This window comes from Gymnoscopelus microlampas (genome assembly GCF_963454915.1).
Source record: "Gymnoscopelus microlampas genome assembly, chromosome: 19".
Lineage (NCBI taxonomy): Eukaryota > Metazoa > Chordata > Actinopteri > Myctophiformes > Myctophidae > Gymnoscopelus > Gymnoscopelus microlampas.
Window position 1 is genome coordinate 17,075,484 of NC_139956.1, and position 25,395 is coordinate 17,100,878.

General features: G+C 42.4%; 1 protein-coding gene across 1 annotated transcript in view; it reads right to left on the reverse strand.

Moving 5' to 3' along the window:
* Positions 1 to 25,395, reverse strand: part of hdlbpb (high density lipoprotein binding protein b) — a 38,939-nt gene that overhangs the window by 2,552 nt on the left and 10,992 nt on the right. The window contains exons 8-27 of the mRNA XM_084043591.1: positions 22,496 to 22,702; positions 20,823 to 20,930; positions 18,257 to 18,361; positions 17,796 to 17,874; positions 16,078 to 16,217; positions 14,446 to 14,550; positions 14,061 to 14,174; positions 13,721 to 13,807; positions 12,544 to 12,675; positions 11,836 to 12,054; positions 11,341 to 11,562; positions 10,385 to 10,603; positions 9,809 to 9,953; positions 9,455 to 9,582; positions 9,141 to 9,245; positions 8,655 to 8,789; positions 8,093 to 8,236; positions 7,515 to 7,694; positions 6,134 to 6,250; positions 5,246 to 5,401 (exon numbers count right to left, since the gene is read on the reverse strand). Of these exons, the coding sequence (XP_083899717.1) occupies positions 5,246 to 5,401; positions 6,134 to 6,250; positions 7,515 to 7,694; positions 8,093 to 8,236; positions 8,655 to 8,789; positions 9,141 to 9,245; positions 9,455 to 9,582; positions 9,809 to 9,953; positions 10,385 to 10,603; positions 11,341 to 11,562; positions 11,836 to 12,054; positions 12,544 to 12,675; positions 13,721 to 13,807; positions 14,061 to 14,174; positions 14,446 to 14,550; positions 16,078 to 16,217; positions 17,796 to 17,874; positions 18,257 to 18,361; positions 20,823 to 20,930; positions 22,496 to 22,702 (2,847 nt within the window). The remainder of the gene's footprint in view (positions 1 to 5,245; positions 5,402 to 6,133; positions 6,251 to 7,514; positions 7,695 to 8,092; positions 8,237 to 8,654; positions 8,790 to 9,140; positions 9,246 to 9,454; positions 9,583 to 9,808; positions 9,954 to 10,384; positions 10,604 to 11,340; positions 11,563 to 11,835; positions 12,055 to 12,543; positions 12,676 to 13,720; positions 13,808 to 14,060; positions 14,175 to 14,445; positions 14,551 to 16,077; positions 16,218 to 17,795; positions 17,875 to 18,256; positions 18,362 to 20,822; positions 20,931 to 22,495; positions 22,703 to 25,395) is intronic.

Consider the following 25,395-nt stretch of genomic DNA (forward strand, 5'->3'; position numbering starts at 1 on the left):
TTGGGCAGTGGACCCCAATGTGAAAAGATGTAGTGTCAGGAACCCCCATGAAAAAGATTTATATTTATGCTGTAACACATTTTTTTAAAGTTATTTGTCTTGTTTGTTGTTCAAGTCAAAGCACCAGGAAGGCTGTACTTGTCAGCCATCTGTTAGCTCAATGGGTTGAGACGCAGTATTCATGATCCAGAGGCCATGAGTTCAAATCCCATTGATGTCTTTCCTATGATTCTTTCCTTTGCAGACTGGCTTCCAGAAGATCAACTGAAAACTACCAGGAAGGCTATATTTGTCATCCAACTGTTAGCTCAATGGGTTGAGACGCAGTATACATGATCCAGAGGCCATGAGTTCAAATCCCATTGATGTCTTTCCTATGATTCTTTCCTTTGCAGACTGGCTTCCAGAAGATCAACTGAAAACTACCAGGAAGGCTGTACTTGTCAGCCATCTGTTAGCTCAATGGGTTGAGACGCAGTATTCATGATCCAGAGGCCATGAGTTCAAATCCCATTGATGTCTTTCCTTTGCAGACTGGCTTCCAGAAGATCGACTGAAAAGTACCAGGAAGGCTGTACTTGTCAGCCATCTGTTAGCTCAATGGGTTGAGACGCAGTATACATGATCCAGAGGCCATGAGTTCAAATCCCATTGATGTCTTTCCTATGATTCTTTCCTTTGCAGACTGGCTTCCAGAAGATCAACTGAAAACTACCAGGAAGGCTGTACTTGTCAGCCATCTGTTAGCTCAATGGGTTGAGACGCAGTATTCATGATCCAGAGGCCATGAGTTCAAATCCCATTGATGTCTTTCCTATGATTCTTTCCTTTGCAGACTGGCTTCCAGAAGATCAACTGAAAACTACCAGGAAGGCTATATTTGTCATCCAACTGTTAGCTCAATGGGTTGAGACGCAGTATACATGATCCAGAGGCCATGAGTTCAAATCCCATTGATGTCTTTCCTATGATTCTTTCCTTTGCAGACTGGCTTCCAGAAGATCAACTGAAAACTACCAGGAAGGCTGTACTTGTCAGCCATCTGTTAGCTCAATGGGTTGAGACGCAGTATTCATGATCCAGAGGCCATGAGTTCAAATCCCATTGATGTCTTTCCTTTGCAGACTGGCTTCCAGAAGATCGACTGAAAAGTACCAGGAAGGCTGTACTTGTCAGCCATCTGTTAGCTCAATGGGTTGAGACGCAGTATACATGATCCAGAGGCCATGAGTTCAAATCCCACTGGTGTCTTTACTGTGATGCTTTCCTTTGCAGACTAACTTCTAGAAAAACAAGTTAAAACCACCAGGAAACCTGTAACTCTCAGCCAACAGCATAGCTCAACTGGTAGAGCGTCTGTCCAATAACATGACTTGACTTGACTTGAGTGGGTTCGATTCCCACTCGAGTCAAGTGTCCCCGGTAACTTGGGGCAACGGATAAATTGACTGATATCCTTAGTGATGCTTCCCTTTGCAGACTAACTTCTAGAAAAACAAGTTAAAACCACCAGGAAACCTGTAACTCTCAGCCTACAGCATAGCTCAACTGGTAGAGCGTCTGTCCAATAACATGACTTGACTTGACTTGACTTGAGTGGGTTCGATTCCCACTCGAGTCAAGTGTCCCCGGTATCTTGGGGCCCGGTATCTTGGCCCAATTTACCGGGGACTTGACGTTAGTGGGAATCGAACCCAGGACCGCTCGGTCCTGGGTTGTACTGGATTTGAACCAGCACACTCCTACAAGTTATTCTACGGCTATCAGTCAATTTATCCGTTGCCCCAAGATACCGGGGACACTTGACTCGAGTGGCAATCGAACCCACTCAAGTCAAGTCGAGTCATGTTATTGGACAGACGCTCTACCAGTTGAGCTATGCTGTAGGCTGAGAGTTACAGGTTTCCTGGTGGTTTTAACTTGTTTTTCTAGAAGTTAGTCTGCAAAGGGAAGCATCACTAAGGATATCAGTCAATTTATCCGTTGCCCCAAGTTACCGGGGACACTTGACTCTAGTGGGAATCGAACCCACTCAAGTCAAGTCAAGTCATGTTATTGGACAGACGCTCTACCAGTTGTCTGCAAAGGAAAGCATCACAGTAAAGACACCAGTGGGATTTGAACTCATGGCCTCTGGATCATGTATACTGCGTCTAAACCCATTGAGCTAACAGATGGCTGACAAGTACAGCCTTCCTGGTACTTTTCAGTCGATCTTCTGGAAGCCAGTCTGCAAAGGAAAGACATCAATGGGATTTGAACTCATGGCCTCTGGATCATGAATACTGCGTCTCAACCCATTGAGCTAACAGATGGCTGACAAGTACAGCCTTCCTGGTAGTTTTCAGTTGATCTTCTGGAAGCCAGTCTGCAAAGGAAAGAATCATAGGAAAGACATCAATGGGATTTGAACTCATGGCCTCTGGATCATGTATACTGCGTCTCAACCCATTGAGCTAACAGTTGGATGACAAATATAGCCTTCCTGGTAGTTTTCAGTTGATCTTCTGGAAGCCAGTCTGCAAAGGAAAGAATCATAGGAAAGACATCAATGGGATTTGAACTCATGGCCTCTGGATCATGAATACTGCGTCTCAACCCATTGAGCTAACAGATGGCTGACAAGTACAGCCTTCCTGGTGCTTTGACTTGAACAACAAACAAGACAAATAACTTTAAAAAAATGTGTTACAGCATAAATATAAATCTTTTTCATGGGGGGCCCTGACACTACATCTTTTCACATTGGGGTCCACTGCCCAAATACATGTCAATTTGGGGGGTTGACAACAAAACGTTTCAGAACCACAGATTCTAAGGAAACAGCTGTAGGTGAATGGATAGAGTCACTGACTAGTGAGCCGCAGGTAACAGGTTCAAGCCTCAGCTACAGCAGCAAGTCAGGATGTCAAATCAAATAGGTATTATTAGGAGTGAAATGGTTGTTTCTTCACCCCAACTGCACATGACAGCAGTTTTATATCAGTTTACATGTACGTTATTTTCAGTGATGAAGACAAATCGCACAGACGTTCACTGTACTTTAGTACATTTTGTAAACTTATGACTCTGAGTAGAGTAAAATATCTATAAATCCTTAGTACATGTTATTATGTGCCCTATAGTAAAGGGAAGACAGTTCATCATTTACAACTGTCTGTTAATGTGACTTTCTCCTTACCTGTTGCAAACTACCTGGCTTTCATGAATACAGATGCCAAACAATTACTAGAATTATCTTTCATGTTTAATATATGATTCGTAAGACATTCGTAAAGAGTGTGTTGACCATTTGCTAACGTTATCATGGGCCTTGTTGTAAAGTGAAGACTATGCATTATTATTTCATGTTTAACAGTGATTAGTAAAACATGTGACATCAAAAAGTGGCAAAAGTAACGTTATATAGTATACAAGTATACAACAATTTATTAAGATATAAAATGTAGCAACTCTTGGCCACAGCACACACACTGACATTTAAACAAAGAAATTAATCACAACAGAATCACAGAGTAGCAGCTTGGAGCCTCTGCAGTCACCACCTCCCAGTGCAAGTTAGCTTTAGCTGCTAAGCTAAACTGCTAAGCATGGAGGACATTACTAGCCTACACATCAAAACAAACATTGTGGATACAAACAGCCACCATCAAAATACCCCCTAGTCATAATGCTACTTCATGTGTGTAAGATTAGCCATTTTATGTTACCTCGATCACCTGCAACAAGACAGTTAAAACACATAAAACATGAATTAGACATATTTCTGTCCAGTCTGCAACTGCATCACTGTTCACTTCCTCCCTAGTAGGCTACTGCAGGTGTAATGCAGGTAATCAGTGTGTTGCCAGATTTTGCAAAAGAAACAAGCGGACAGGTCTATGAAAACAAGCCCAAAAGAAGCAACTAGGCTCAGGCTCATGATAACGTCTGCAAATGGTTTACATACTCTTTACGAATGTCTTACGCATCATTTGCTTAACATGAATGATAATTCTAGTAATTGTTTGGTGTCTGAATTCATGAAAGCCAGGTAGTTTGCAACAGGTAAGGAGAAAGTCCACATTAACAGACAGTCATAAATGATGAACTGTCTTCACTTTACTGTAGGGCACATAATAACATGTACAAAGGATTTATAGATATTTTAGGAATGTTTTACAAAGCATGTTAAACATGAACAAACACATTAACAGACAGTTGTAAATGATGAACTGTCTTCACTTTACTATAGGGCACATAATAACATGTACTAAGGATTTATAGATACTTTAGGAATGTTTAACAAAGCATATGTTAAACATGAACAAGCTACCAATAGCTTGTATATATTATGTAACATCAGTTACAAATGATTTAATAATCATTTACAGATGTATTATACATGGCTTATTCATGAATAGTTACTAATACCTTTATAGATGATTTGTAACCGTAGTTATAAAGGTTTTAGTAATCATTTACGAATGTCAATAAACAGGTTGTTAATGATTTGTTAATAGTTTACAAACTGCTTATAAACGTTTATAAATGCTTTAGAATGGGTCATTACAAATGATTTAATAATCTTTTACAGATTTATATAAATGGCTTATTCATGAATAGTTCACTACTTACTAATACTTTACAAATGATTTGTAACTGTAGTTATAAAGGTTTTAGTAATCATTTACAAATGTCAACAAACAGGTTGTTAATGATTTGTTAATAGCCTACAAACTACTTATAAACGTTTATAAATGCTTTATAACGGGTCATTATTGTAAAGTGCTACCGTACATTCTACTATTACACTGTTTCCCAAACGATGAGTCGGGACCCAATTGTGGGTTGCGGACACATTTCTATGGGTCGCGAGTAAATATCCCTTTTCATTTCCTACAATGATTTTTTTTATTATTTCAAAAGATTTTCAAAAAAGTCACAAAAAATAAATACAATCAAAATGTTTCAGAAAAGTCAAATATCTTCGAGAGAATTTGGTACATTTCCCCCCTTAAGTATAAAGCTGATATACTTAACTAGTGAAAATAACCGATATACAAGCTCACAACGCATGCAACTCATTGTGAGCTTGTGAGCTTGGCTATTTTCACTAGTTTGGTTCCCGGGGAGACATATAATGTATCTTTTGGGTCCCGAGGTTTGGGAACCACTGTTATTAAAATGTCAAGCAGGTGGGAACGGCGATGCCCACTGACCTCAATGAACATATTTGTTATTATGCACAGAGGAGGTTGCTCACCTTGTTCCCCGGCACGTTCCAGGGCGCGTCGCGCACCACGAAGCCTTTGGCAGGTCCCCCGCTACCATCATCGCTTCCACCTCCTCCCCCTCCCCCGTAACGAGACGGAGGCTTCATGTAAGCTGCCATGGTCTCTGTCTCCGTCACACTCAGCATCTGGGAGAGATGGACAAAGATGAAGACTGATATCTCGCTGTTGTCGGGTGCATGTCCAAAACCGTTATTTTTTAGGGGGAAAAATGAACCCGTGTTCCAATGGAGCCAATGTAGTTATTAATTAGTCACAAGATCTTGTTAATACTTTTTAAAAAACGACATGAAAAAAAAACCTACAGACACACTTGATCACTTTCAATTTGTCTTTCGAAAATAGCCATTCACAAAGCGTCGCATTGCGCATGTAGATCGGCTATTTTCGCTACTTGTGTGCGACATTCTTGCACGACAAAGTACTGCAGTAATTTACGTAAACACATAAAAACATTGAAATATGGAGATACAAGCTTCTGCCCAACACCTGTAGGCTGCTAGTGTTAGCCTGCAAGCACATACTGTATATGTTGCTGTGCTACTGCTACTGCATCTAGTCCACACTCAGTGTGGACTAGATGCTACTTATACTATGTAGATGTATGTTGGTTACTTGTTCACATATGTTATGTTATATATATATAGATATAGATATACTGTTAACTTCACCATAAATGCGAAGAATGTTATTTCGTTAGCATGTTGATGTTTAGACAGGTGCTAGGTTTGATGTTTGCCTAATGCATCCTAGTTACTTTGTAGCACTTTAATTGTTTTCTTTGCACTCTGTTTACTAGACCAAGAAAGTCCCTCTGGATAAGAGAATCTGCCAATCGCCGAAATTGTAAATTGACTCACATATTCCTCCTCCAGGTTGAGGAGGTGGTCTATGGCGTTGTCCACAGTCTCTGGCAGGCCTGTCACAGTCACCTTGTCTGGCTCATCAGAGCCTGGTTGAGGAAACCGAATGTCCACCTGTACAGAGGAGGAAGACAGGATTAGTGTAGTATTAAAATGGTAAATGGTGTACTTATATAGCGTTTATTACATTCACCCATTGACACAGCGACTGCAGAGTTAACCACCATCCTACTCATCGGAAGCAATTAGGGGTTCAGTGTCTTGCTCAAGGACAATTTGACACCAACATGGGGAGCCAGGAGATCGAACCGGGAACCTTCTGATTCCCTAGCGGCCGCTCAACCTCCTGAGCCAATGCCTCCCGTGTTAGTATGCGCAGGAGCTGGGCTTAAGTAGATAAATGAACTAATATGTATTTATGAAATGCAACACCTTCTTTCTTTTCATTGTCCAACAAATAGATTTTTTGTTTCTTTATTCCAGACCACTCAGATTATTACAACTCAAGTGACATTCCCTCTGTCAACCAGAGCTCAAGTGTTGGGAGTTTTAACCAGGGTTGGTTTTAGTCTGCTACATTAGGGTGGGCTGGTAAAAATAATAATGTGGTCAACTTGGGCAAAATGACAGCTGGCAACCAGAGGGTTTTCAGAGTCAAGGTCAGATGCCATAAACTCTCATTGTGCCCGCAGGCCAATGCAGGCCAATGATACCAGTTCCGAGAGACTCTGTGTTCAGAGCTATGTGTGTTTTTCTGTCTGAACAAAAGGAAAGGGTCCGCACACCGTCTTAATGCTCCCAACATGTAATAAATGAAGCAGTCAAAAATAACAACGTTTCGGCCGATGTGGCCTTCGTCAGGTATACCAAGAGATTTTTTTGTCTGACCATGAGAAGATCGAGTGGGTCGACTTTGGAGGCGGGCTGTAAGTTGCCCACCCAATTTTAGAAGTTCGAAACGGTACTGGTATTTTCTGTGCTATTTTTCTATTGGCTGAGCAAAAAAACGTTGTTGTTTTTTATCTTGGCTATTTATTTTGTGGGCAAGACGCACGTTCGGATGGGCTGAGCCCACCCCTGCTCATAGTTACTGCCAGCCATAGTTTGAACAAGGTAGCTGCAACATCATCTATTTAGGGCATACAGAACTAAAAACATCAGCATCTAATGTGGCTATATTGAGATCTCTTTTAAACCAGCGACACCACTACTGTATGGTTCTATATAGTTTCTATAGTTTTATGCAGATGTATAAAGATATATTTTATATATAGCACATTATTTTATTTTAAGTAATTTAATCTGTATACAAAATACAAGCTATTTCCTATTCCCCCATAGTCACTTCCAAACAGACTATGTATATATGTGCACACACCTTGAAGTCTTCCATTAGTTTGCGGATGGCCTTGCCACGGGCGCCGATGATTCGGGCGTGGGTGCGCGGGTCCAGGTGAACGTCTTGGCTCACCATGTCCTGCAGCTCTGCCACCAGCTGTTGGATGGCCTTACGCGCCTCCTCCGCGTTCCGCTCATAGCCTGAGATCACGATCACATCCTGGGAGGGTTCCAGACACAAGGAGGAGCGTGAGGGGAAATGTGTGGTTGTGAAGCCAGAGAGTTAGGAGACGGTGAATGTGAAGAATGGGGGAAAAATGGAATGGAAAGAAGGAAAAGGCAGTGGAAAGGCACTGTTACAGAAAGTACACTTATACACATATTACTTTATAATAAGAGTAGGGCTGCAACTATCGCTTATCTTCTTAGAGATTGTTCTATCAATTGAGCTTTGAGCTTTTTGAGCTATTTTGCAAATAGCTCACAATCAGCTATTGTTTTTGTTTTTTTTAAACTTGCACCCCTAAATAAGAGGGACACATTTTTTATCAAATTAAATTAATTTGACTGACTGACAGAATTTTGGCCTCACAGAACTCAGTAAATTCTCTGCCCAACCTGCTGCTCGTCTCCTTTGTCAGGGAACTGGATGCTGACGTCATGATCTTTTCTGATCTGAGAGATGACCGCTCCCTTGCGGCCAATAATCTTAGGATGGAATTTGGGCTCTACAGACATGGTCACCTTGAAGCTGCGCAGGGCCTGGGGAAAGATATGGTACATCACAGTTAAAACAATAAAAGAAAAAAAAAATCACATTCAGTAGTTATACTGTGTGTGTTGTTAAATAAAGAGCAGTACTGTATATCCAGTATGGGCACAAGAACCATGTCAACATGGACACACCATAATAGGTGAACATTCAGCGAAAATAGTGTATTTTTTTATTTGGCGTAGAGGGGAAAAGGTAAGGACTATAGGTATTAACCCAGGTCAACTGATTGAAGTGATTAAACAAACAATTCAGATTTGGAAAATTCCATGTTGCTCTTGCTGTGAGTGTGTGTGCACGTGTGTGTGTGTGTGTGTGTGTGTGTGTGTGTGTGTGTGTGTGTGTGTGTGTGTGTGTGTGTGTGTGTGTGTGTGTGTGTGTGTGTGTGTGTGTGTGTGTGTGTCACACCCTGTCCTCCTGTTCAGCCTGCAGCTCTTTGACTCTCTCCAGCAGACCTTGTTTGGCCCGCTCCACGTTGGCCACCTGACCGGTCACCCGGATAACGTCCCACTGCTGCTCTGGCTGAGGCACCCAGATGCTCACCTTCACATGCATGCACGCACGCACACACACACACACACACACACACACGCACACACGGCACACACGCACACACGCACACACGCGCACACACGCGCACGCACGCACAATAACAAAAGTCAGTTATGTAACCTTGAACCAACTCCCTTGCCCCCCTTCTCTGTTTTATCTATCATTAATTAACACCAACAAAACTGAGTATTTTGTAATTGGTAACAAAATGCTTTAATCATTTAACTGCAACACTCCAACACAGGAAATGAATCAATTATGGCGGACAAGTTCAGCATTTGTTCAATTTGGCCAGAAGATGGCACCAGAAACAGCATCGCTTCAACTCGCACACACACTGACCTCATACTCCTCCATCATCTTCCTGATGCCACTGCCCTTCTGTCCTATGATGTACCGATGGAGCTCATAAGACACCTCCACGTCTTCCGTTATGGGCACCAACGCCTGGAGAGAGAGAGAGGGGTGGGTGGGGTGGGGCGGGGGGAGTGAGAGAATGAGGAGAGGCAACGATGAAGGGAGCAGATGTTAAAAGCAAACGAGAAAATCACTGAATTTGGTGGCTTCAGTAAATGCGTATGAAGAATGAAACAGAAGCCTCACAATGGTAAACCACAAGCTCTTGTGTTTCCTGAGCGAGCTGAAAGTGAGCGTACCAGCAATGCAGCCTTGGCCAGCTCACACTTCTCGGACTTCCCAGAGATGGTGATGAGGTCACACTTTCGGGGGACAAACTCTGCCTCCAGACCGGCCTCGCCGTTCTCCTGAGACGGAGCCTCTTGACCTTGGAATGTGAGCGGTTAAATCCCACAGTTAAACTTTACTACTACTACTTTATTATTTAGTCGGTAACAATTTTGCAACTTTGCACGGAATAAAGTATATCAGAATCACTTTGTTCGTCTCAAGTGCACTAAATGTAAAGGAACCGTCTTGGCTGACAGGTGTTATTTGATACATTTTGATGCTCATGTAGGCTTGTGTTGCATACTGTAACTTGTGTGTTGTACCTGCTGTGTTGCTGTCGTCTCTCTCTGGGAACTTGATCTGAACCTCGTTCTCTCTGGTGATGTGCTGAATGCGGCAACCCTTAGGCCCCATGATGGCTCGGTGATAACGCTGGGGGATGGCAACCTCCACACACACCTGGGACTCCTGCAGCACAAAAATGGAGGAAAGAGAGTCAGATACAGGAACAGTGGCGCTTAACATCACACACACCAAACATTATCCAGTTTAGTGTAGTGATCGGTCCAGGTCTGGCTTTAATGTTGGATTTTGAAGATATTGCTCCCATTAATATTCATGTTGTTTCATATGACTAAACTAAATGAGTGCGCGTCTGCTAGAGCACACTGTCACAGACAAACACAACAAAGACGACCTGGAAAAGGTGGACTACTACATGTCTTATGCTGTCGTCCCGTTTAGGTTTTTTGTGTTACACCATTGCATATCGTGACAGTTTTTTTGTAAACTGTAGCAAAACATAGCACATGTACAAACTGAACTCATCGCGAAGTGACGAGTTGCGAGGTTGAAGAACCGTAAGGTATCTGTCATGGTTAGTTCAGTTCTGTGTTTACCAGGTCCAGGATGATCTCCTGGATGCGTCTCTTGGCTGCTTCCACACAGTCCCTGGCTCCCTTCAGAGTGACCCGCTGGCTGTGGGCTCCAGTCCGGGGGAAACTGACCGCCACTCCTCCATACTCCTCGGCAAGCTCCCGCAGCACCTGGCCCCGTCGACACACAAAGTGACGATGGTGACGTGGCTCTACCACCATGCTGTCCTCCACCACGTCGTCCTGGAGAGGAGGAGAGGAGTGGGGGAATACAGGAATGGCGGAGCGGAAGCAAAACAAAGTTCTATTTTTTAATAAAAGTTGAACCTTTGTTTACAAATCAGATATTTTTCCAGATTAAAGGAACACTTTAGCAGACCTTTATTTCAATGCATTAACCAAAGAAAAGGTATATTAAGTAAACAATAAGAAAGTAATAATGCCCCATAGTGAGCAAGTCGGTTATGAGAAAATGACTGCACAACAGTGACCTGCTCATAGTGCATTGATTAAAACATTAAATGTTACATTAGAGAAGACTTTCGTAAGTAATGCATCTTTTCACTAGGTGTTGCCAACTAAGAACCGGACTAGTTTAATGAATTTGAAGTACATTGTACCGTATGGTATGAGCAGCATAGATCTTTGTGGTGAACAGATTCTACACATACAGTATGTTCTCGTTAGCAGGTTTATAGAGAATCAATGAAGCCCCATGACATACGGTTTGGCCATACTTGTTCTTAATGGACTGTTGTTTTGTTGTGTTATGTTGATGAAAATGTCCATGATCTATTATGTGGCTCACAAGGGTGTATTGATGTAAGGGGGAAAACGATTCATCAGCAATTCTTGTACATTTCCCAAACTGTGCCAAAAATGATGCCATATTGCCATTGTAAAGCATTTTGCAAAAATAACTTTGTGAACTCTATTCAAAGTCATTCCTTGTAGTTAAAACATGCATTAGGGACAGCTACCAGGTTTTTGACCAGGGTCTCCAGTTCTTTCTGGGCTAGCAGCACGGCCTCCTCCCTCCCTACGATGGTGATGAGCTCCTGCTCCGTGTCGTCCGGCGATGGGAAGATGATGCGAGCGCCCGTCCTGTCCCGCACCCGTCTGATGTTGGCCCCGCCACGACCTATCAGGAACTTGTGGTACTCCGGTTTGGCCTGCAGCTCGGCTGTGAAGTTGTTGACTTGCTGGAAGTGGAAGGTAAACAATTGTGTGAAAGGACGTGAAGAACAACGAAATATCCATCTTCACCATGTCCTCTTGTTAACGTCTGGGAAAGCCGCAGGGTGTATCTGTCTCCCCGGCCAGTGACTCACCGTCGCCTCATCACTAGTGTGACTTTCTCAACCTCACCTTCCCTGCACCCCTCTGTGACTAATGACCATTTTTCTAAACCTCTCCTTTTTCCTCCTCCTCCCTCATTCATTATCCCGTGCTCGCTCCCAGTCCCTCCCTCCTACCTGCTCCTCGGCCAGCTGCAGCAGCTGCCTCTTGGCTCTCTCCACCTCCCCGGCGGGCCCCCGGATGGTGACTTTGTCCGAGCCCGAGCCCTCGGAGGGGAAGTGTATGTGGACGCCCCCGCAGTCCTCCATGACGGAGCGCACCAGGCAGCCCTTGGAGCCGATCAAGGAGTTGTGCAGCTTAGCGGGGATGGCGACCTCTGCCTCCTTGATGTTAGCCTGGATAACGAACATTCAGCTTTATTATTTCTGCATCTTTATACTGTTATACAGCAAAGTAAAACACATAAATAACAGGACAAAACTACTATTAACTGTATTGTATTAGACAATAGGCTGTACACATACAGTACAGCCTCTGACAATTATAGCTTTCTTTAAAACATGTATTTGTTCTTGATTTAGAGAGATTTGGAGGGGTAGATCAAATAAATGAAAACATATGAAGACAATGTCTGTGAATGAGTACTGTGACAAATTTAACCACATGAACCCTAGCATCCCTATGCTGGGCATAATGGGCAAAAAAAAAGGCAATTTACAAGCTCAAAGGCTAGCTCAGCTGATCGACAACCTCAAGTTGTGAGCTTGTAGATCAGCTATTTTCACTAGTTCACGTACAACGAAGGATGTAGGGTTTGAGTGGTTAAGAAGTCAACCAATCTGATTTAATAGGAGACAACAGAGCAGTGTGTGACGTTCTCTCACCAGCTCTCTCTGGATGGACAGGATTCGATCTCTAGCAGCGTCACAGTTGCACTTCTTGCCCGTGATGACGATCATTTCTGAGTTACTGTTCTCTGTCGGTAGGTCAATCTTAGTGTTTGTCTCCTCTCTGATCTGCCAGTCACATACAATAAATAACCCCCTATTGTTATATGGAGCGTATGATGTATTGTCTTTAACCTTTTAACGTTGCAATTTGTGTTAACTAAATAGTCTCACTTTAGTTTCAATATAATTGAAACTAAAGTGAATAATATTCTTGATAATATTCTTACCCTGGCCCGAAGCATTTGGGGTCAGCCGAATCAACCTTTGTATACATGCGCAACACATACCTATGAAGATCTTGGCTCTTGCAAATAAATATATACATTTATTTCAAGTGCAACTCTATGTGCTTCACAGAAATTAATATAATAAAATAAAAATACAGACATACAGCACAAGTAAATAAAAGAAAATGACAGAAATTAAAAATACATTACACCCAATTAAAAGAAAATAACAGCAATGCAAAAAACCTAAGTAAAAGCAATGCCAAAAAGGAGTGTCTTGAGATTTCATTTTAAAATGTCAAAAATTCAAAAACCTGTCGTGGATCCTCTGTCAGTCTGTTCCAAAGGCTAACGAAGACCATGACAGCTAAAGCTGCTTCTCCATGACTTTTTGTTCTAGCCTTTGGAACAGTTAGGAGACCCATGTGACAAAGGATCTAAGGGATTTTCTAGGCACATACAGTACCTAAAAAGCATTTCAGATAAATAGGCAGATGCACTGCCGTTTAAAACCCAATGAAAGGATCTTATAATCTAACAGGCAACGATTGCAGGGGATTTAAAATGGGTGTAGTGTGTGCTCTCTGTGTGCTCCTTTGTGAGCATGTATACTGCATTCTGCACCAATGCTTTTTTGGTAGACCAGAGCATTACAGTAATCAAGCCTGAATAATTTTGTGACATTTCTGACGTAGGTGTCTAAATTTACCTGATACTTGGGGCCTCTGCCCCAATGAATAAAATCCAATGTTTTTCTTTGTTCAACTGTTGGACATTTTCTGACATCCAGGCTTTTATGTCAGAAATATATTTCAATAAAGTGTCAATGGGACTAAAACAATCTGGGGATACGGAGATATTTTTTAAAAAGTTTAAAGTTTCACCTTTTTGATGTTGGCGCCACCTTTGCCAATGATGTTTTTGTGGAACTGCTTGAAGATGGGAACTGAAAGTGAGAAGCTGTTCTCTATCTACAAAACAAGGGAGAGGAACGTTATGGATAGAAGGCTGTGTGTGTGTGTGTGTGTGTGTGTGTGTGTGTGTGTGTGTGTGTGAGTGTGAGTGTGAGTGTGAGTGTGAGTGTGAGTGTGAGTGTGAGTGTGAGTGTGAGTGTGTGTGTGTGTGTGTGTGTGTGTGTGTGTGTGTGTGTGTGTGTGTGTGTGTGTGTGTGTGTGTGCGTGTGCGCGTGCGCGTGCGTGTGTGTGTGTTAAAGGTGGGACATACCAACTCTGCAATGATTTTCTGGAGGAACTTGGCACATTTCTCCACCTCGTTCTTTGGTCCTCTCAGCTGGACAATTTCACTCTTCTGAGCTGGGTCAGGAAAGTTGATGATGACCTGGAAAGAAAATAAGATACTGTAATAATATGCACACATTACAGTCATTTTCATGTCAAGAACCCACCAATATATCTGTATTTGGCCACGGACTCCCATCTGAAAAGATCGTGTGCATTTTGTGTTTGTTGTTAAAATTGTTCAAAATGATCGAACGTTTTCAACCCTACAACAAATGCATCATAAAACTATTTAATCACCGAGTATAATGGTTAACATCTGAAGTGGAAACTACAGTTGGATGACATAGGCCAGGGGAGAATGTATTCACCTCAGGAAATTTGTCTCGAACTTCCTTGATCTTCTCTCCCTTCTGCCCGATGATTGTCCGATGGTACTTCTGTTCCACAATCAGGTCTTTTGTGCGCTCGTTTTCCTGGCAAAGACAAAAACAAAGAATGTTGCAATTAAAACTGGATTCACTGTTTAAACATAGGCCATTTTGAGAACATGAATATTCCCACTTGTTGCCGTCCACACATACCGCTTAACGTGACTTATACTGCAAGTTATACACGGTCACAGAATCTTTTTTTTATTGGATGGCAGGTATCCGTTAAAATCGTATATCAGGACACCACAAACTGGAGTCTGTGTCAATAGCTGAATTGCCGTTTTAAACCAATGCTACAGTAGTTATACATCAACTGCATGTAACCCGAACAATTATTAACAAACCAAGACAACACAGAGCCTCACAGAGTAACCATGGTACAGTATAAGTGTGATATTGCACTCCAAGGTGTCCTGATGTTAGAAGATAATGGATGTGAAGTGGAGTTCTTTTTTCTTCTAAATTTAGAGTAGCCAATTATTTTTTACCATTCAACACCCCTCACTGACAGACTATCCTACAGCCTACAGCCTGTAGGAATCGCTAGAGCAGAGACACAGATTGCCCTGTTGTAAGATTAGGAATTTGGCTAACAATGCACAGAGGGAAATGGCTTGACCCTCAAATGTATTAATGTTAAGGGTAACACTGATCCAAAGATAGCGAAGTAACGGGCCTTTGATAAAGTATAATAAAAATATAAATAAAAAAGAAATAAGGGTCAAAAAATATTTTGACCTTTGGCTAGGCCTGTCAGAAATTATTGCATAATCGCAATTATTTGAGAAAATCTCGCAATTATTTTGGATAATCGTACCATAATCGTCGTGATCGTTTCCATGTTGAAAAAGGTTCATATATTTTCAAACATTTTTCAAAAATACCAGAAATAGCAGATCTACAAGCTTATAACACGTCAAGATTTTTTTTAAAGTACCAAATTACTAAATGTTGTCAGTAATTTCTTTGTACAACAATTTGTTATTATGAAGCCTAAAAAACAAACTAAACCAAATTAAATGTGTATTCATATGTCATTCAATGACAAAAACACAACTAAAAATGTCAATCACAATTATTTGTGTGACAATAAATCGTCAACTTAAATTTGTGATTGTGACAGCCCTACCTTGGGCAGGACCAGAACTGATGGATAAGTGCTCCAATCCTGCTTACAACTAAAGGAGAGGTGTTGGGGTATATGTCATGAAGCCTGGACTTCAAATAATGCTGTCTATGTGAACTACTTTGAACTGTACTAAGCTGTCTGGCATTTATAGAACTACAGTGACTGGCAAGGATAAAATTGTGAAAATACCCAATCTACAAGCTCATAACGCGCTGCATTGCGACAGATTGTGAGCTTGTAGAGCTCACAACCTTTATTTAAGGCTTAAATAAAATAAAGAGAATGTGTCTGCCCTGCTATTGCAAAATGGCTTAAATTTTAAGCCATTTTGCAATAGCAGGGCAGCAGCCAGAGGCTATGACTATTTGGGGGCCCTTGGCATAGAAATGTTTGGGAACCCCTGTACTAGGGCAGAACGTTAAATGGTCCATGGTCCTCACCATCCTCTGGACCATCTCAATGAGCTCTCTGCGAGCCAGCTGAACTCCTTTGGGGTCGCCCTCGATCCGGACCAGGCCACTATGCTCACAGTCCTGGGGGATCCGCACAGACACTTTGTACTGCTCCTTGATCCGGTTGACTGGAGTGAAGGACGAGAGAGGAGAGAGAATAAAAAGGTAAAAAGGAGAAAAGTGAGAAAAAAAACAACAACTGCTTTTTAGGTATTTAGAGGCGAGACACAGATTCAAACAGTTAAGATAACATTCACAGCTACATCGATTCAGTGCCATAAAATCAATACGGACTTCAGTGTATCAGTAAAGCCTTTTTTTGTGTTTGTATACTTACAGCATACATCTCAAGTGTGACTAACTTTGTTTTTTATAAAATGAAAGCGCAACAATAATTATGCAAAATCCGCCGAACAGCTGTACAATTATCACGACTAATCAGAGATGCTGTGAGAGAGAATGTGTCTGTTTTCCGCACCACACCTGCAGCTGCTGCTGCCCAGTACATACTAGAGTTATCAAATTCTGCTCGAACCGACTCTACCCGACGTTTTCGGGCCGGGCCGGGACGAAAATGTATGCGTCCAGGCCATTAGCCCTATTCGGACCGGTAACAGTTAGGGCCCAGTTAGGGCCGGGCCTTCATTTACAGTAGGTAAATAGATAAGAAGAACAGCCCCATGGAAGTGATATTTGACAATTCATCATTGTATAAACAAACTAAATTTGTTAAAGCAAGTATATTAGGGCGTTTTCAAAATCATTATGTTAAGCTGAGTTGGCTCTCACTTGATGTGAGATTTTGGATGGATTTTTTAGGACATTAGAGGACCACCCATTTTCATCGTATCCTCCAAAAAACGGTCCTCACTAATGCTCATTATAATATGGAAATTTGAATAAGCATTAGTGAGGATCAATTATGATGCGATAAGGTTGAAAATGGGTGAAGTGCTCTTTAACCACTTGAACCCTAGCAATAGTATGTCATAATAGGCGTCTTAAGCAAACATTTGGCAAAAATAGGTGACCATTCTGTGAAAGGATTTGGTGTTAAGTGAAAAAAGGGAAAACAACAATTATAGACCCCTGGGGGACTCTGGATAATGAAGTACAGTACAGTATATAGGGTTTATATGGTTACGGCAGTCTTTCTTCAGTGATACTTTGAGAAAGTGGCATTTTGCCATTCCGTTGCATACAAATTTGTCATACTGTAGTGTATGCTGCCATCTCTGACAGTATTTGCCCAGGGATGTTTGGATTAAGTTATTAATCCAGTGTCTCAAGTAATGCAGTGCACACTTGAGGGGCTTTCTTTGGATTTTGTCATAATAAGACAAGTGTCGCAGCCAACCGCTTGTTGAACCTCCTGAAAATGTGTCACTCATTCAAAGAACACATATTCATTGTTTAATCTTTTAGAGTATTTCCACTCAAAGCTGGTGTTGAATCGGGCTTACAACAGATTAATCTGCTACTGTGGTTCCTTTAAGAGCTAAGCAAACTCTGTGTGTGTGTGTGTGTGTGTGTGTGTGTGTGTGTGTGTGTGTGTGTGTGTGAGTGTGAGTGTGAGTGTGAGTGTGAGTGTGAGTGTGAGTGTGAGTGTGAGTGTGTGTGTGTGTGTGTGTGTGTGTGTGTGTGTGTGTGTGTGTGCGCGTGCACGTCCGTGTGCGCGTGTGCGTGTGCATGCACCATCTACTCACTGTTGGCTCCGTTCTTTCCTATGAGGTGTCTATGGAAGCGCTGCTCGATCATGACTTCTGTGTAGTCCATTCTCACCAGCTGGCCGGAGCAAGAGAAGAATTACATGCTCATAAATGCACACTTTGGCCACAAATCTACTGCAGCAGTTATGGCATCAGGGTTCACAAATTCTTCAACTGATGAAGTTCTGTATCAGCAACCATCTGCCTATTATTATCCAGAGGTAGTGTTAGTGGCTTAGACTCCCTCTGCAACCACATGTACGTAGCTATAAAGTGAATCTACCACCACAGACTTCTCTCCTGTGTCTCCCTTACTAAGTGAACAAAAGAAAATCACTTTTCTCGTGTGAGACACAGATGTGAAAGCACAGTACAATAATGTACAGTACATGCAGAACCAGGTCTCTGAAGTGGATTCGAACACATTCCGTTAGTGACAGTGTGGTTAGTGTACTGACCAGGTCCTTGATGATGTCCTGTATTTGAGCCTGAGCTTGTTCCACTTCCTCAGTGGGACCCTCCAGACTGATGCGCTCTTCGCCGTCTGTGAACTCTATGTGAACCTAAACACACACATACACATCAATAAGAGTCAAACGGGGGCGCTCAGGTGAAGGCAGTGGTGAAGTGCCTTCCCACCACCGCCTTCATTATTTCCGTGGACTTTTATTTGTGGCCTTCCTGCCCTGGCATTTGGCCTTTGTGCCCTCAAAAAATGTACATAACCCAAAGGTCAAGTGGCCTTGCTTGCCCCTAAAATTATGAAATTGGTGTCAACCAATAACAGTAAAGTATTCTGTGTAAATCATTTTCAACTGCAAATAGACAAGGGAGTATAGTGTAACATATTACTCAACGCAAAGAAAATTATGTGCTCAAACAAGTCAACCCAATATAAAATTATACACAATATAATTGTAATAAGTAATAAGGCGTAAATATGACCCTCTATGCTCTCCCCTATGTCCTAGGTGTGAAAGTGTGTACTGACTATGGGTACGTACAAGGTACCCATATTCATATGTTTTGGATATGTCCACAAATCAGACCCCTAGGTATCCATTCAAGATGAAATCCTTAAACTGATTGGAATTAAATTACCCTGAGATCCACTTTAGGGGCAGACATCACATTAACAAAAGGAAATCAACGTCTATTAAGAGCTTTGCTCTATGCTGCTCGGTTGTCAATCCTTAATAAATGGATTGATGAAGTGTCCTACTATGGTCTGAAAAAGTGTTACGTTTAATGCCCTTGGAGAGACTCACGTTTTACGGGGTACCGTGGCCAAATTTGTAGAAGCATGGCTGCCATTAGCGCCATAGGGGATGAGTCGTCAATCGTCTACTTTTTTGTTTGAAAATAAATATTGAAAGAAAATAAATTCCAGGCCTGCTCACAGGCCTCCCCATGTTGCTTCAGCTGAGCACGTCACAAGAAGGAAGTCAGACCAAGTCACGTTCTACTCCTTCCAACTCCATTCATCCTCTCCTATACCTCATTACCTTTCTCCTTTACGTCTCATTAAGACCATCACCCTCAACCTTTCCTTCATCCATCCTCCCCACTTTTACACACTTGGTCTCCCATATGTTTGAGGTGAATGCCTTATATGTTCATTCAGCTTCTATTGTGTTGTCCTAGTGACATGAATATAATTGATGTTAAATCTCAGTGCCTCAGGCTTAATTGTCTCTGCCAGACCAAAAGGCATGGCGAGAGAATATGTTTTGCACCCTGTCCGTCCGTGCGTCCGTCCAAGTGTCCGTCCTTCTGTCTGTGTCTGTGAACAGCTAATAATTCAGAACCTCTGCCCCAAATGTTTCAGATTGGCCTGTTATAGCGCCACCAGGAGGCCAAAACATTTTTTTTATACTACTCCTACAGATTTTGTCCAAACATCACACAAATCTGTACACAGTATCTCTATAGTCATGTGATCAACACGGATCTGTCCGATTTCCCATATTCCATCCTGATTGCCTAAGATTGTCTTCCAAAGTTTGCAGGATTGGTCCGTTTTGAACAAAATGCCTCAAATCATGAACGCAGTGTGCAATTTCCGTGAAATTTTGCACGCACTAGGCCGTGGAAGAAATGCCACCCTTTTCACATTGGCCTGTTATAGCGCCACCAGGAGGCCACAATAACCTACCTGACCTGGCAGAGACCTGTGCTCCGAGGAGCACTTTTTCTAGTTCAGACTTTGTACCACGACACTCTTGACTCTTGAGTGTTGTTGGACAACAATGACGTATTTTCATGTCTGTCTTTTTTTGACAAGCAAAAGGGTTGTGAGAAAAAGTATACATTTGCATTTAGACTACCTGCTTTAACTTCTTCAGTCATATTACAAACTAATGTCCCTTCATTTCTCACTCTCACTGTCACTGTGTTTGTTTTTAGTATTGGGGTATATTGTAGGTATACCATTTGCTTACGTATTTGATTGTGCTTTGGGCAGGACACTGTGAGGACACTGTGACTTGTGTTGTTGTTCTGCATAGTACAGGGTGTTATATACAGTAGAACCTCAATGTGTCATCCTGGCACGGTCGTAAGCAAATCAGTCAGCTCCATATATGGGCACAAAAGGGGGCATGCCCATATATAGGCATGTACTGATGACATCAGGGATCTCCATGGGCATACAGTAAAAGGGACATGGACTGTCAGATACAGAGATCTCCATATAAGGGCATAAAAGGGGCAAGGACTGACAGCCACAAAGATCTCCATATATGGGAATATCAGCATGCCCATATATGGGCATATATGGGCATATACTAATGACATCAGGGATCTCCATATATGTCCATAAAAGGGACAAGGATTGATAGATAAAGAGATCTCCATATATGGGCATATCAGTGGGATCGGCAGTGCAACACAGGTGTGAGGGCTGCGTAGCGGCCCGAACCTCTAGTAACTTAAATGCTGTGCTGCCTCTGATGACTGAATTTCTCTCTCTCTCTCTCTCTCTCTCTCTCTCTCTCTCTCTCTCTCTCTCTCTCTCTCTCTCACCCGTGGTAGCTGCTGTGTGATGCGTCCGATGTTCTGTCCCTTCTTGCCAATGATAAAGCGATGCAGCCAGGCTGGAGCTGTCACCTCCACCACCATCACACTCTTGGCCTGCACAGGGAGGAGAAGATTATGACCATTTTAATTAGGGTTAGAGTTATCAATAATGTCATCAATAAGAATATTTGTGTCTTTGTTTCACTTTATTTGAAATAATGCATGTGGAGTAACAACTAACATTTTGTACAATCTTTTGCTTTTGCCAAAAACAAACCATTCAGACAGCATCTGCATGCCCCCCCCCCCCCCCCACTCAAAGCTAGACAGAGAATTTTGAGCAAACAACAGTAACACACAGCATGACATCATGACACCTAAAACACCAAAGTCAGGGTGCCAATTCCATAATCTGAGACTGTGAAATAGCTAGCTAGCCAACTTAATATTCTTTGAGGGTTCCCATAATGCTCGTTTAGCAGTGATTTAATCAACCCAGACTAACGTTCTTCAACAAGCTATTCATAATTTAATCTATTCATAAGCTATTCACAATCAAATGTCCCTGGTGTCAGGCCCAGCAGATGGATAAGCTGCCTGCAGCACCATACCCCACCTAATGAAGCACCTTACCTTCCCCTCAGTTCCAACTGGAGAAAGAGGTGAACAGCATTGTGTTGGATGACAGTCAGTTACTATAAAAAAAATATTCATGTTGGAATAAAGGCTATCCTCCACCATATAAAACATAAATGCCAGTACATACTTTGTTAAATGACCGTCATTAGACAAAGTATTAATTAGGCTCAAGTCAGGTAACCTTTATTGAATTGTAGTTCTGCAGATCATATGATCAAAACTCTCTTAGGAATTGTCAAAACAGCCAAGTACTGATTAATGATTGAATGTGTATATAGGGTAAGGTTTGCTTCCTTGATTGTTCTGTTCTCTTGATTGATTGTGTTTGATCTCCATGGTACCCAGAATGCTGCATGCATGTACTGTAACACTGCTCAGTATTATACTGTCGGCAATTCCACAACTCGCTGACAGTATGACTTAAATAAATCAGACTACAAGAGAGCAGCAAACGTAAGGGTGGAATATTAGTTTCTGGAGATGTGGTTCAGCAACTGTGCACAGTAAGGGTGGCCTGGGGCCTAATGTGACATCTTTTCATTAAGACTCAAATTCCACCTCTGGACACACCTTAATGGCGGTTTCACATCAGGAGCGATATGCTGCTTCTGCATTCTGAGAAAGCAGCGAGGTTCAATGCATTGTATATGGAGAGGAGTGACCGCCACAAAAAAGCGGCAAGGCAAAGTTGATCAATTTTAACTTTGCCGCTGCCACTGTGCGGCGAAACAGAGCAGCAGCAAATCAGAAGCTTGCTGTGGTCTGAAAATAGGCGTGGACAAGGCATACCCATGACCTTCATGGGTGTTTCAGACACTTTGTACACAGCCTTTAGAGGAAAGACTATGTAGAATAAATTGCACCTACTGTTAATGTGAATTCAGAATTATCCCTTCTCATCTACCAACACACTCCTTCAACCACACACACACACACACACACACACACACACACACACACACACACACACACACACACACACACACACACACACACACACACACACACACACACACACAGTATCCTCAGGTTCTTCTCACCTTGGCGTAGACCTGCGTGAGAGCGGGTCCCAGTTTGTCGGGCTCACCCCTTAGGATGATGGTCTCCGAGCCAGAGTCCAGGGGGGGCATCTCCACTGACACCCCCGTGGCCTCCAGGATCTCCTGCAGGGTGTTGCCCTTGGGGCCCACGATGTACTTGTGCTGCGACTTCTTCACTTCCACAGAAATGGTGGTGGTCTTCCTCTTCTGCCATGGGAGAATGGGAGAGAGGCGGGGGAGCAGAGCAAAGACAGTGGATAAGGAGAGGAGGCAGAGAAAAAATGCAAAGCACAAGTTAAGCTAACCACATGAACCCTAGCATCCCTATTCTGGGGTGAACATTCGGTGAAAACGACGCGTTGTGAACTTTTAGATGGGCTATTTTCGTTGACGAGATTTTGAGTAGAGGGATAAAAAGGAGGGGGGCTAAGTAGACCAATGGGGGACTCCGGTTGAAGAAGTATATAGGGTTCAAGTGGTTAAGAAGCAGAAGGGGAAAAAGAGATGTTGGGAAGGAGGCGCACGGCAAGGGACAGAGAGGAGAGTGAGCGGTGACAGGAGAGAAACAGACCAAGAAGAGACAGGAAGGAGATACGAGGGTGGTGAAGGAGAAATAAATGTTTGAGTGGGACAGAGAGACGACAGGAAACAGAGGGCGACGGTGAAGATTGATTGATTGAAAGGAGGAAAATTTGTCAGACGTCGAGAGATGGTGGGAGACAGAAGGAGAGAGAAATAGAGTATTGGTGTCTTGCCTCCCATACACACGCACCAAATATCATTAGCATTCTCATCCTGTTGTTCTGTAGCCAAATCCAATTTACTCTCCCAGATTATCTCCTGCTCGTCTATCAACAGCACCCATCTGGTACACACATCCTGAATGTCCCTTCCAGTTCTTTTAGTGTTTTGTTTTTCCCAAACTGACAGACTGGAGGATGGTTAGGCTTCAGTCCAACAGCCTCAGAGAGGTGTTTAGACAGTTAACAACAGGATCCTGGAACGTTTTTCCAACAGGTTTGACCATGGAAGCACCATGATCGATCTCAGTAGGGCAGCCTGGATCCCCACTCACCAGCAGTGCACCAGTGCCCCCATTCACATCTTCATATGCGAAGGAGCGCATAGCCCTGGTGGAGAGCTTTTGGCACGTAACCATAATCTGCACATAATTCATTTCATGAAAAAACAGAACCAGATGCAAGCTGATGTTCCGCTGTGGCGACCCCGATGGGAATTAGCCGAAAGAAGAAGAAGATGGTCACTCATTCAGTAGCCTCGATCTCCAGGCTTTTATTTTCCTTCGCGTTTTTCTCAAAAATAAGAGCCTGGACCAGCCTGTTGACGTTCCTGGCATAGGAAGTGTTTCATTTCCCCAACCAACCAGAGTGCAGTGGGCGTCGCTCCAAATGTTGTGACGTCAGGGCTCTCAATGCTGCACATTGGGGGAGGAGGAGGGGCATGGGACAGGGCGGGGGCTGACGGACAGATCGGTGAACCAATGGGATCTCGTGGAATTTTTCTCCAGAGATTTTGAACCCGCCCCTCTAGACCAGATATCAGACTCGCTAGGGCAGCCTACTCATTCAGAGATCCAGTGACAATATCTAGGGCCAGCAGCTCAATATATTATTTTTATTCTCATATTTCATTTCTCACTTCTGTTGCTGATATGACACCAGAATTTCCCTCCGGTAATCAATAATGTTTTATATTGTCTTATCTTAAATGAGCATTCACGTGCCATATATAAATAAGAGACGGCTGTTGATCAATCCAGTGGTGACAAGAGTTTTCTCTACTCAAATGATGCACAGTATTGGCTCAACGTCTAAACATACCCCACTAGAGATGGCTGAGATGGGTCTTTATAAAAAATATAATGTTCAATGTTTAGGTACAGTGTTTTAATTGGTCTTTATTTCACTCAAATCTAACATTTGGAATGAAACAGCTTAAAGGGGAAGCAACAGTGAGATAGACATACATAAAACAATGTATTATTTATTCTGGGTTCGTACACATTTCCCATACTTTTCCAGATTAGCATTTCCAGAATTCTCAGTAGATTTGTCACACCATATTTGACATCTGAGTACAAATAACTAGATGTTTGTGTAACTATACTTTTAAAATCCAACTGTTAATTAATGTTCCATTTTGTCATGTACATTTAAATAACTGTATACCTTCAACCGCTACAGCAACATAAGTTATGTTCATGTACAATTCACCTGTGAACCAGAAAACATAACTTAAGTCCCTGACTTTGCTTCATTGGCTGTCTATAAAGTGTAAGCTGTAAACTAACTGAAACGGTCCTACCTATACTCATTATTTCCCCTTAATCGATTGAAAAAATCATATATTATTGTTCTCCCCATGAATCGCTTTTATAAATAAGAACAGAAAATGAGTCAATTGGCTGTCTATAAAGTGTAAGATGTAAACTAACTGAAACGGTCCTACCCATACTCATTATTTCCCCTTAATTACCTGCCAATCACGAGTATAACCGTGATTGGAAAAATACCCCGTTATCTGCCAGTCACGAGTATAGAGACACACGGGCGGAAACGGAAGGCCTACAAATTCACGCCCACTTTTGAGATAGCGCCGCTACTCGAGGTCCGTTAGAACGACGAACTGCAGCTCTCAATGCATTCCCTATGAGAGGATATGAGAATTAGCCTACTTTTAAAATTATCCTGCATTAACTGGAGACGATATTGATTTAAATAAAAATATGTTTCCAAATGTATGGAGTGTCTTTGTCAACATATCTTCTTGTTTTCTTAATAGTTGATGTGTTTCACATTTAATTTGCCACTTTAACGAGTTACCCATAATGTTAACACAGCAGAGGGTAGACGGCAGACAGACGCATTTCAGTGACATCA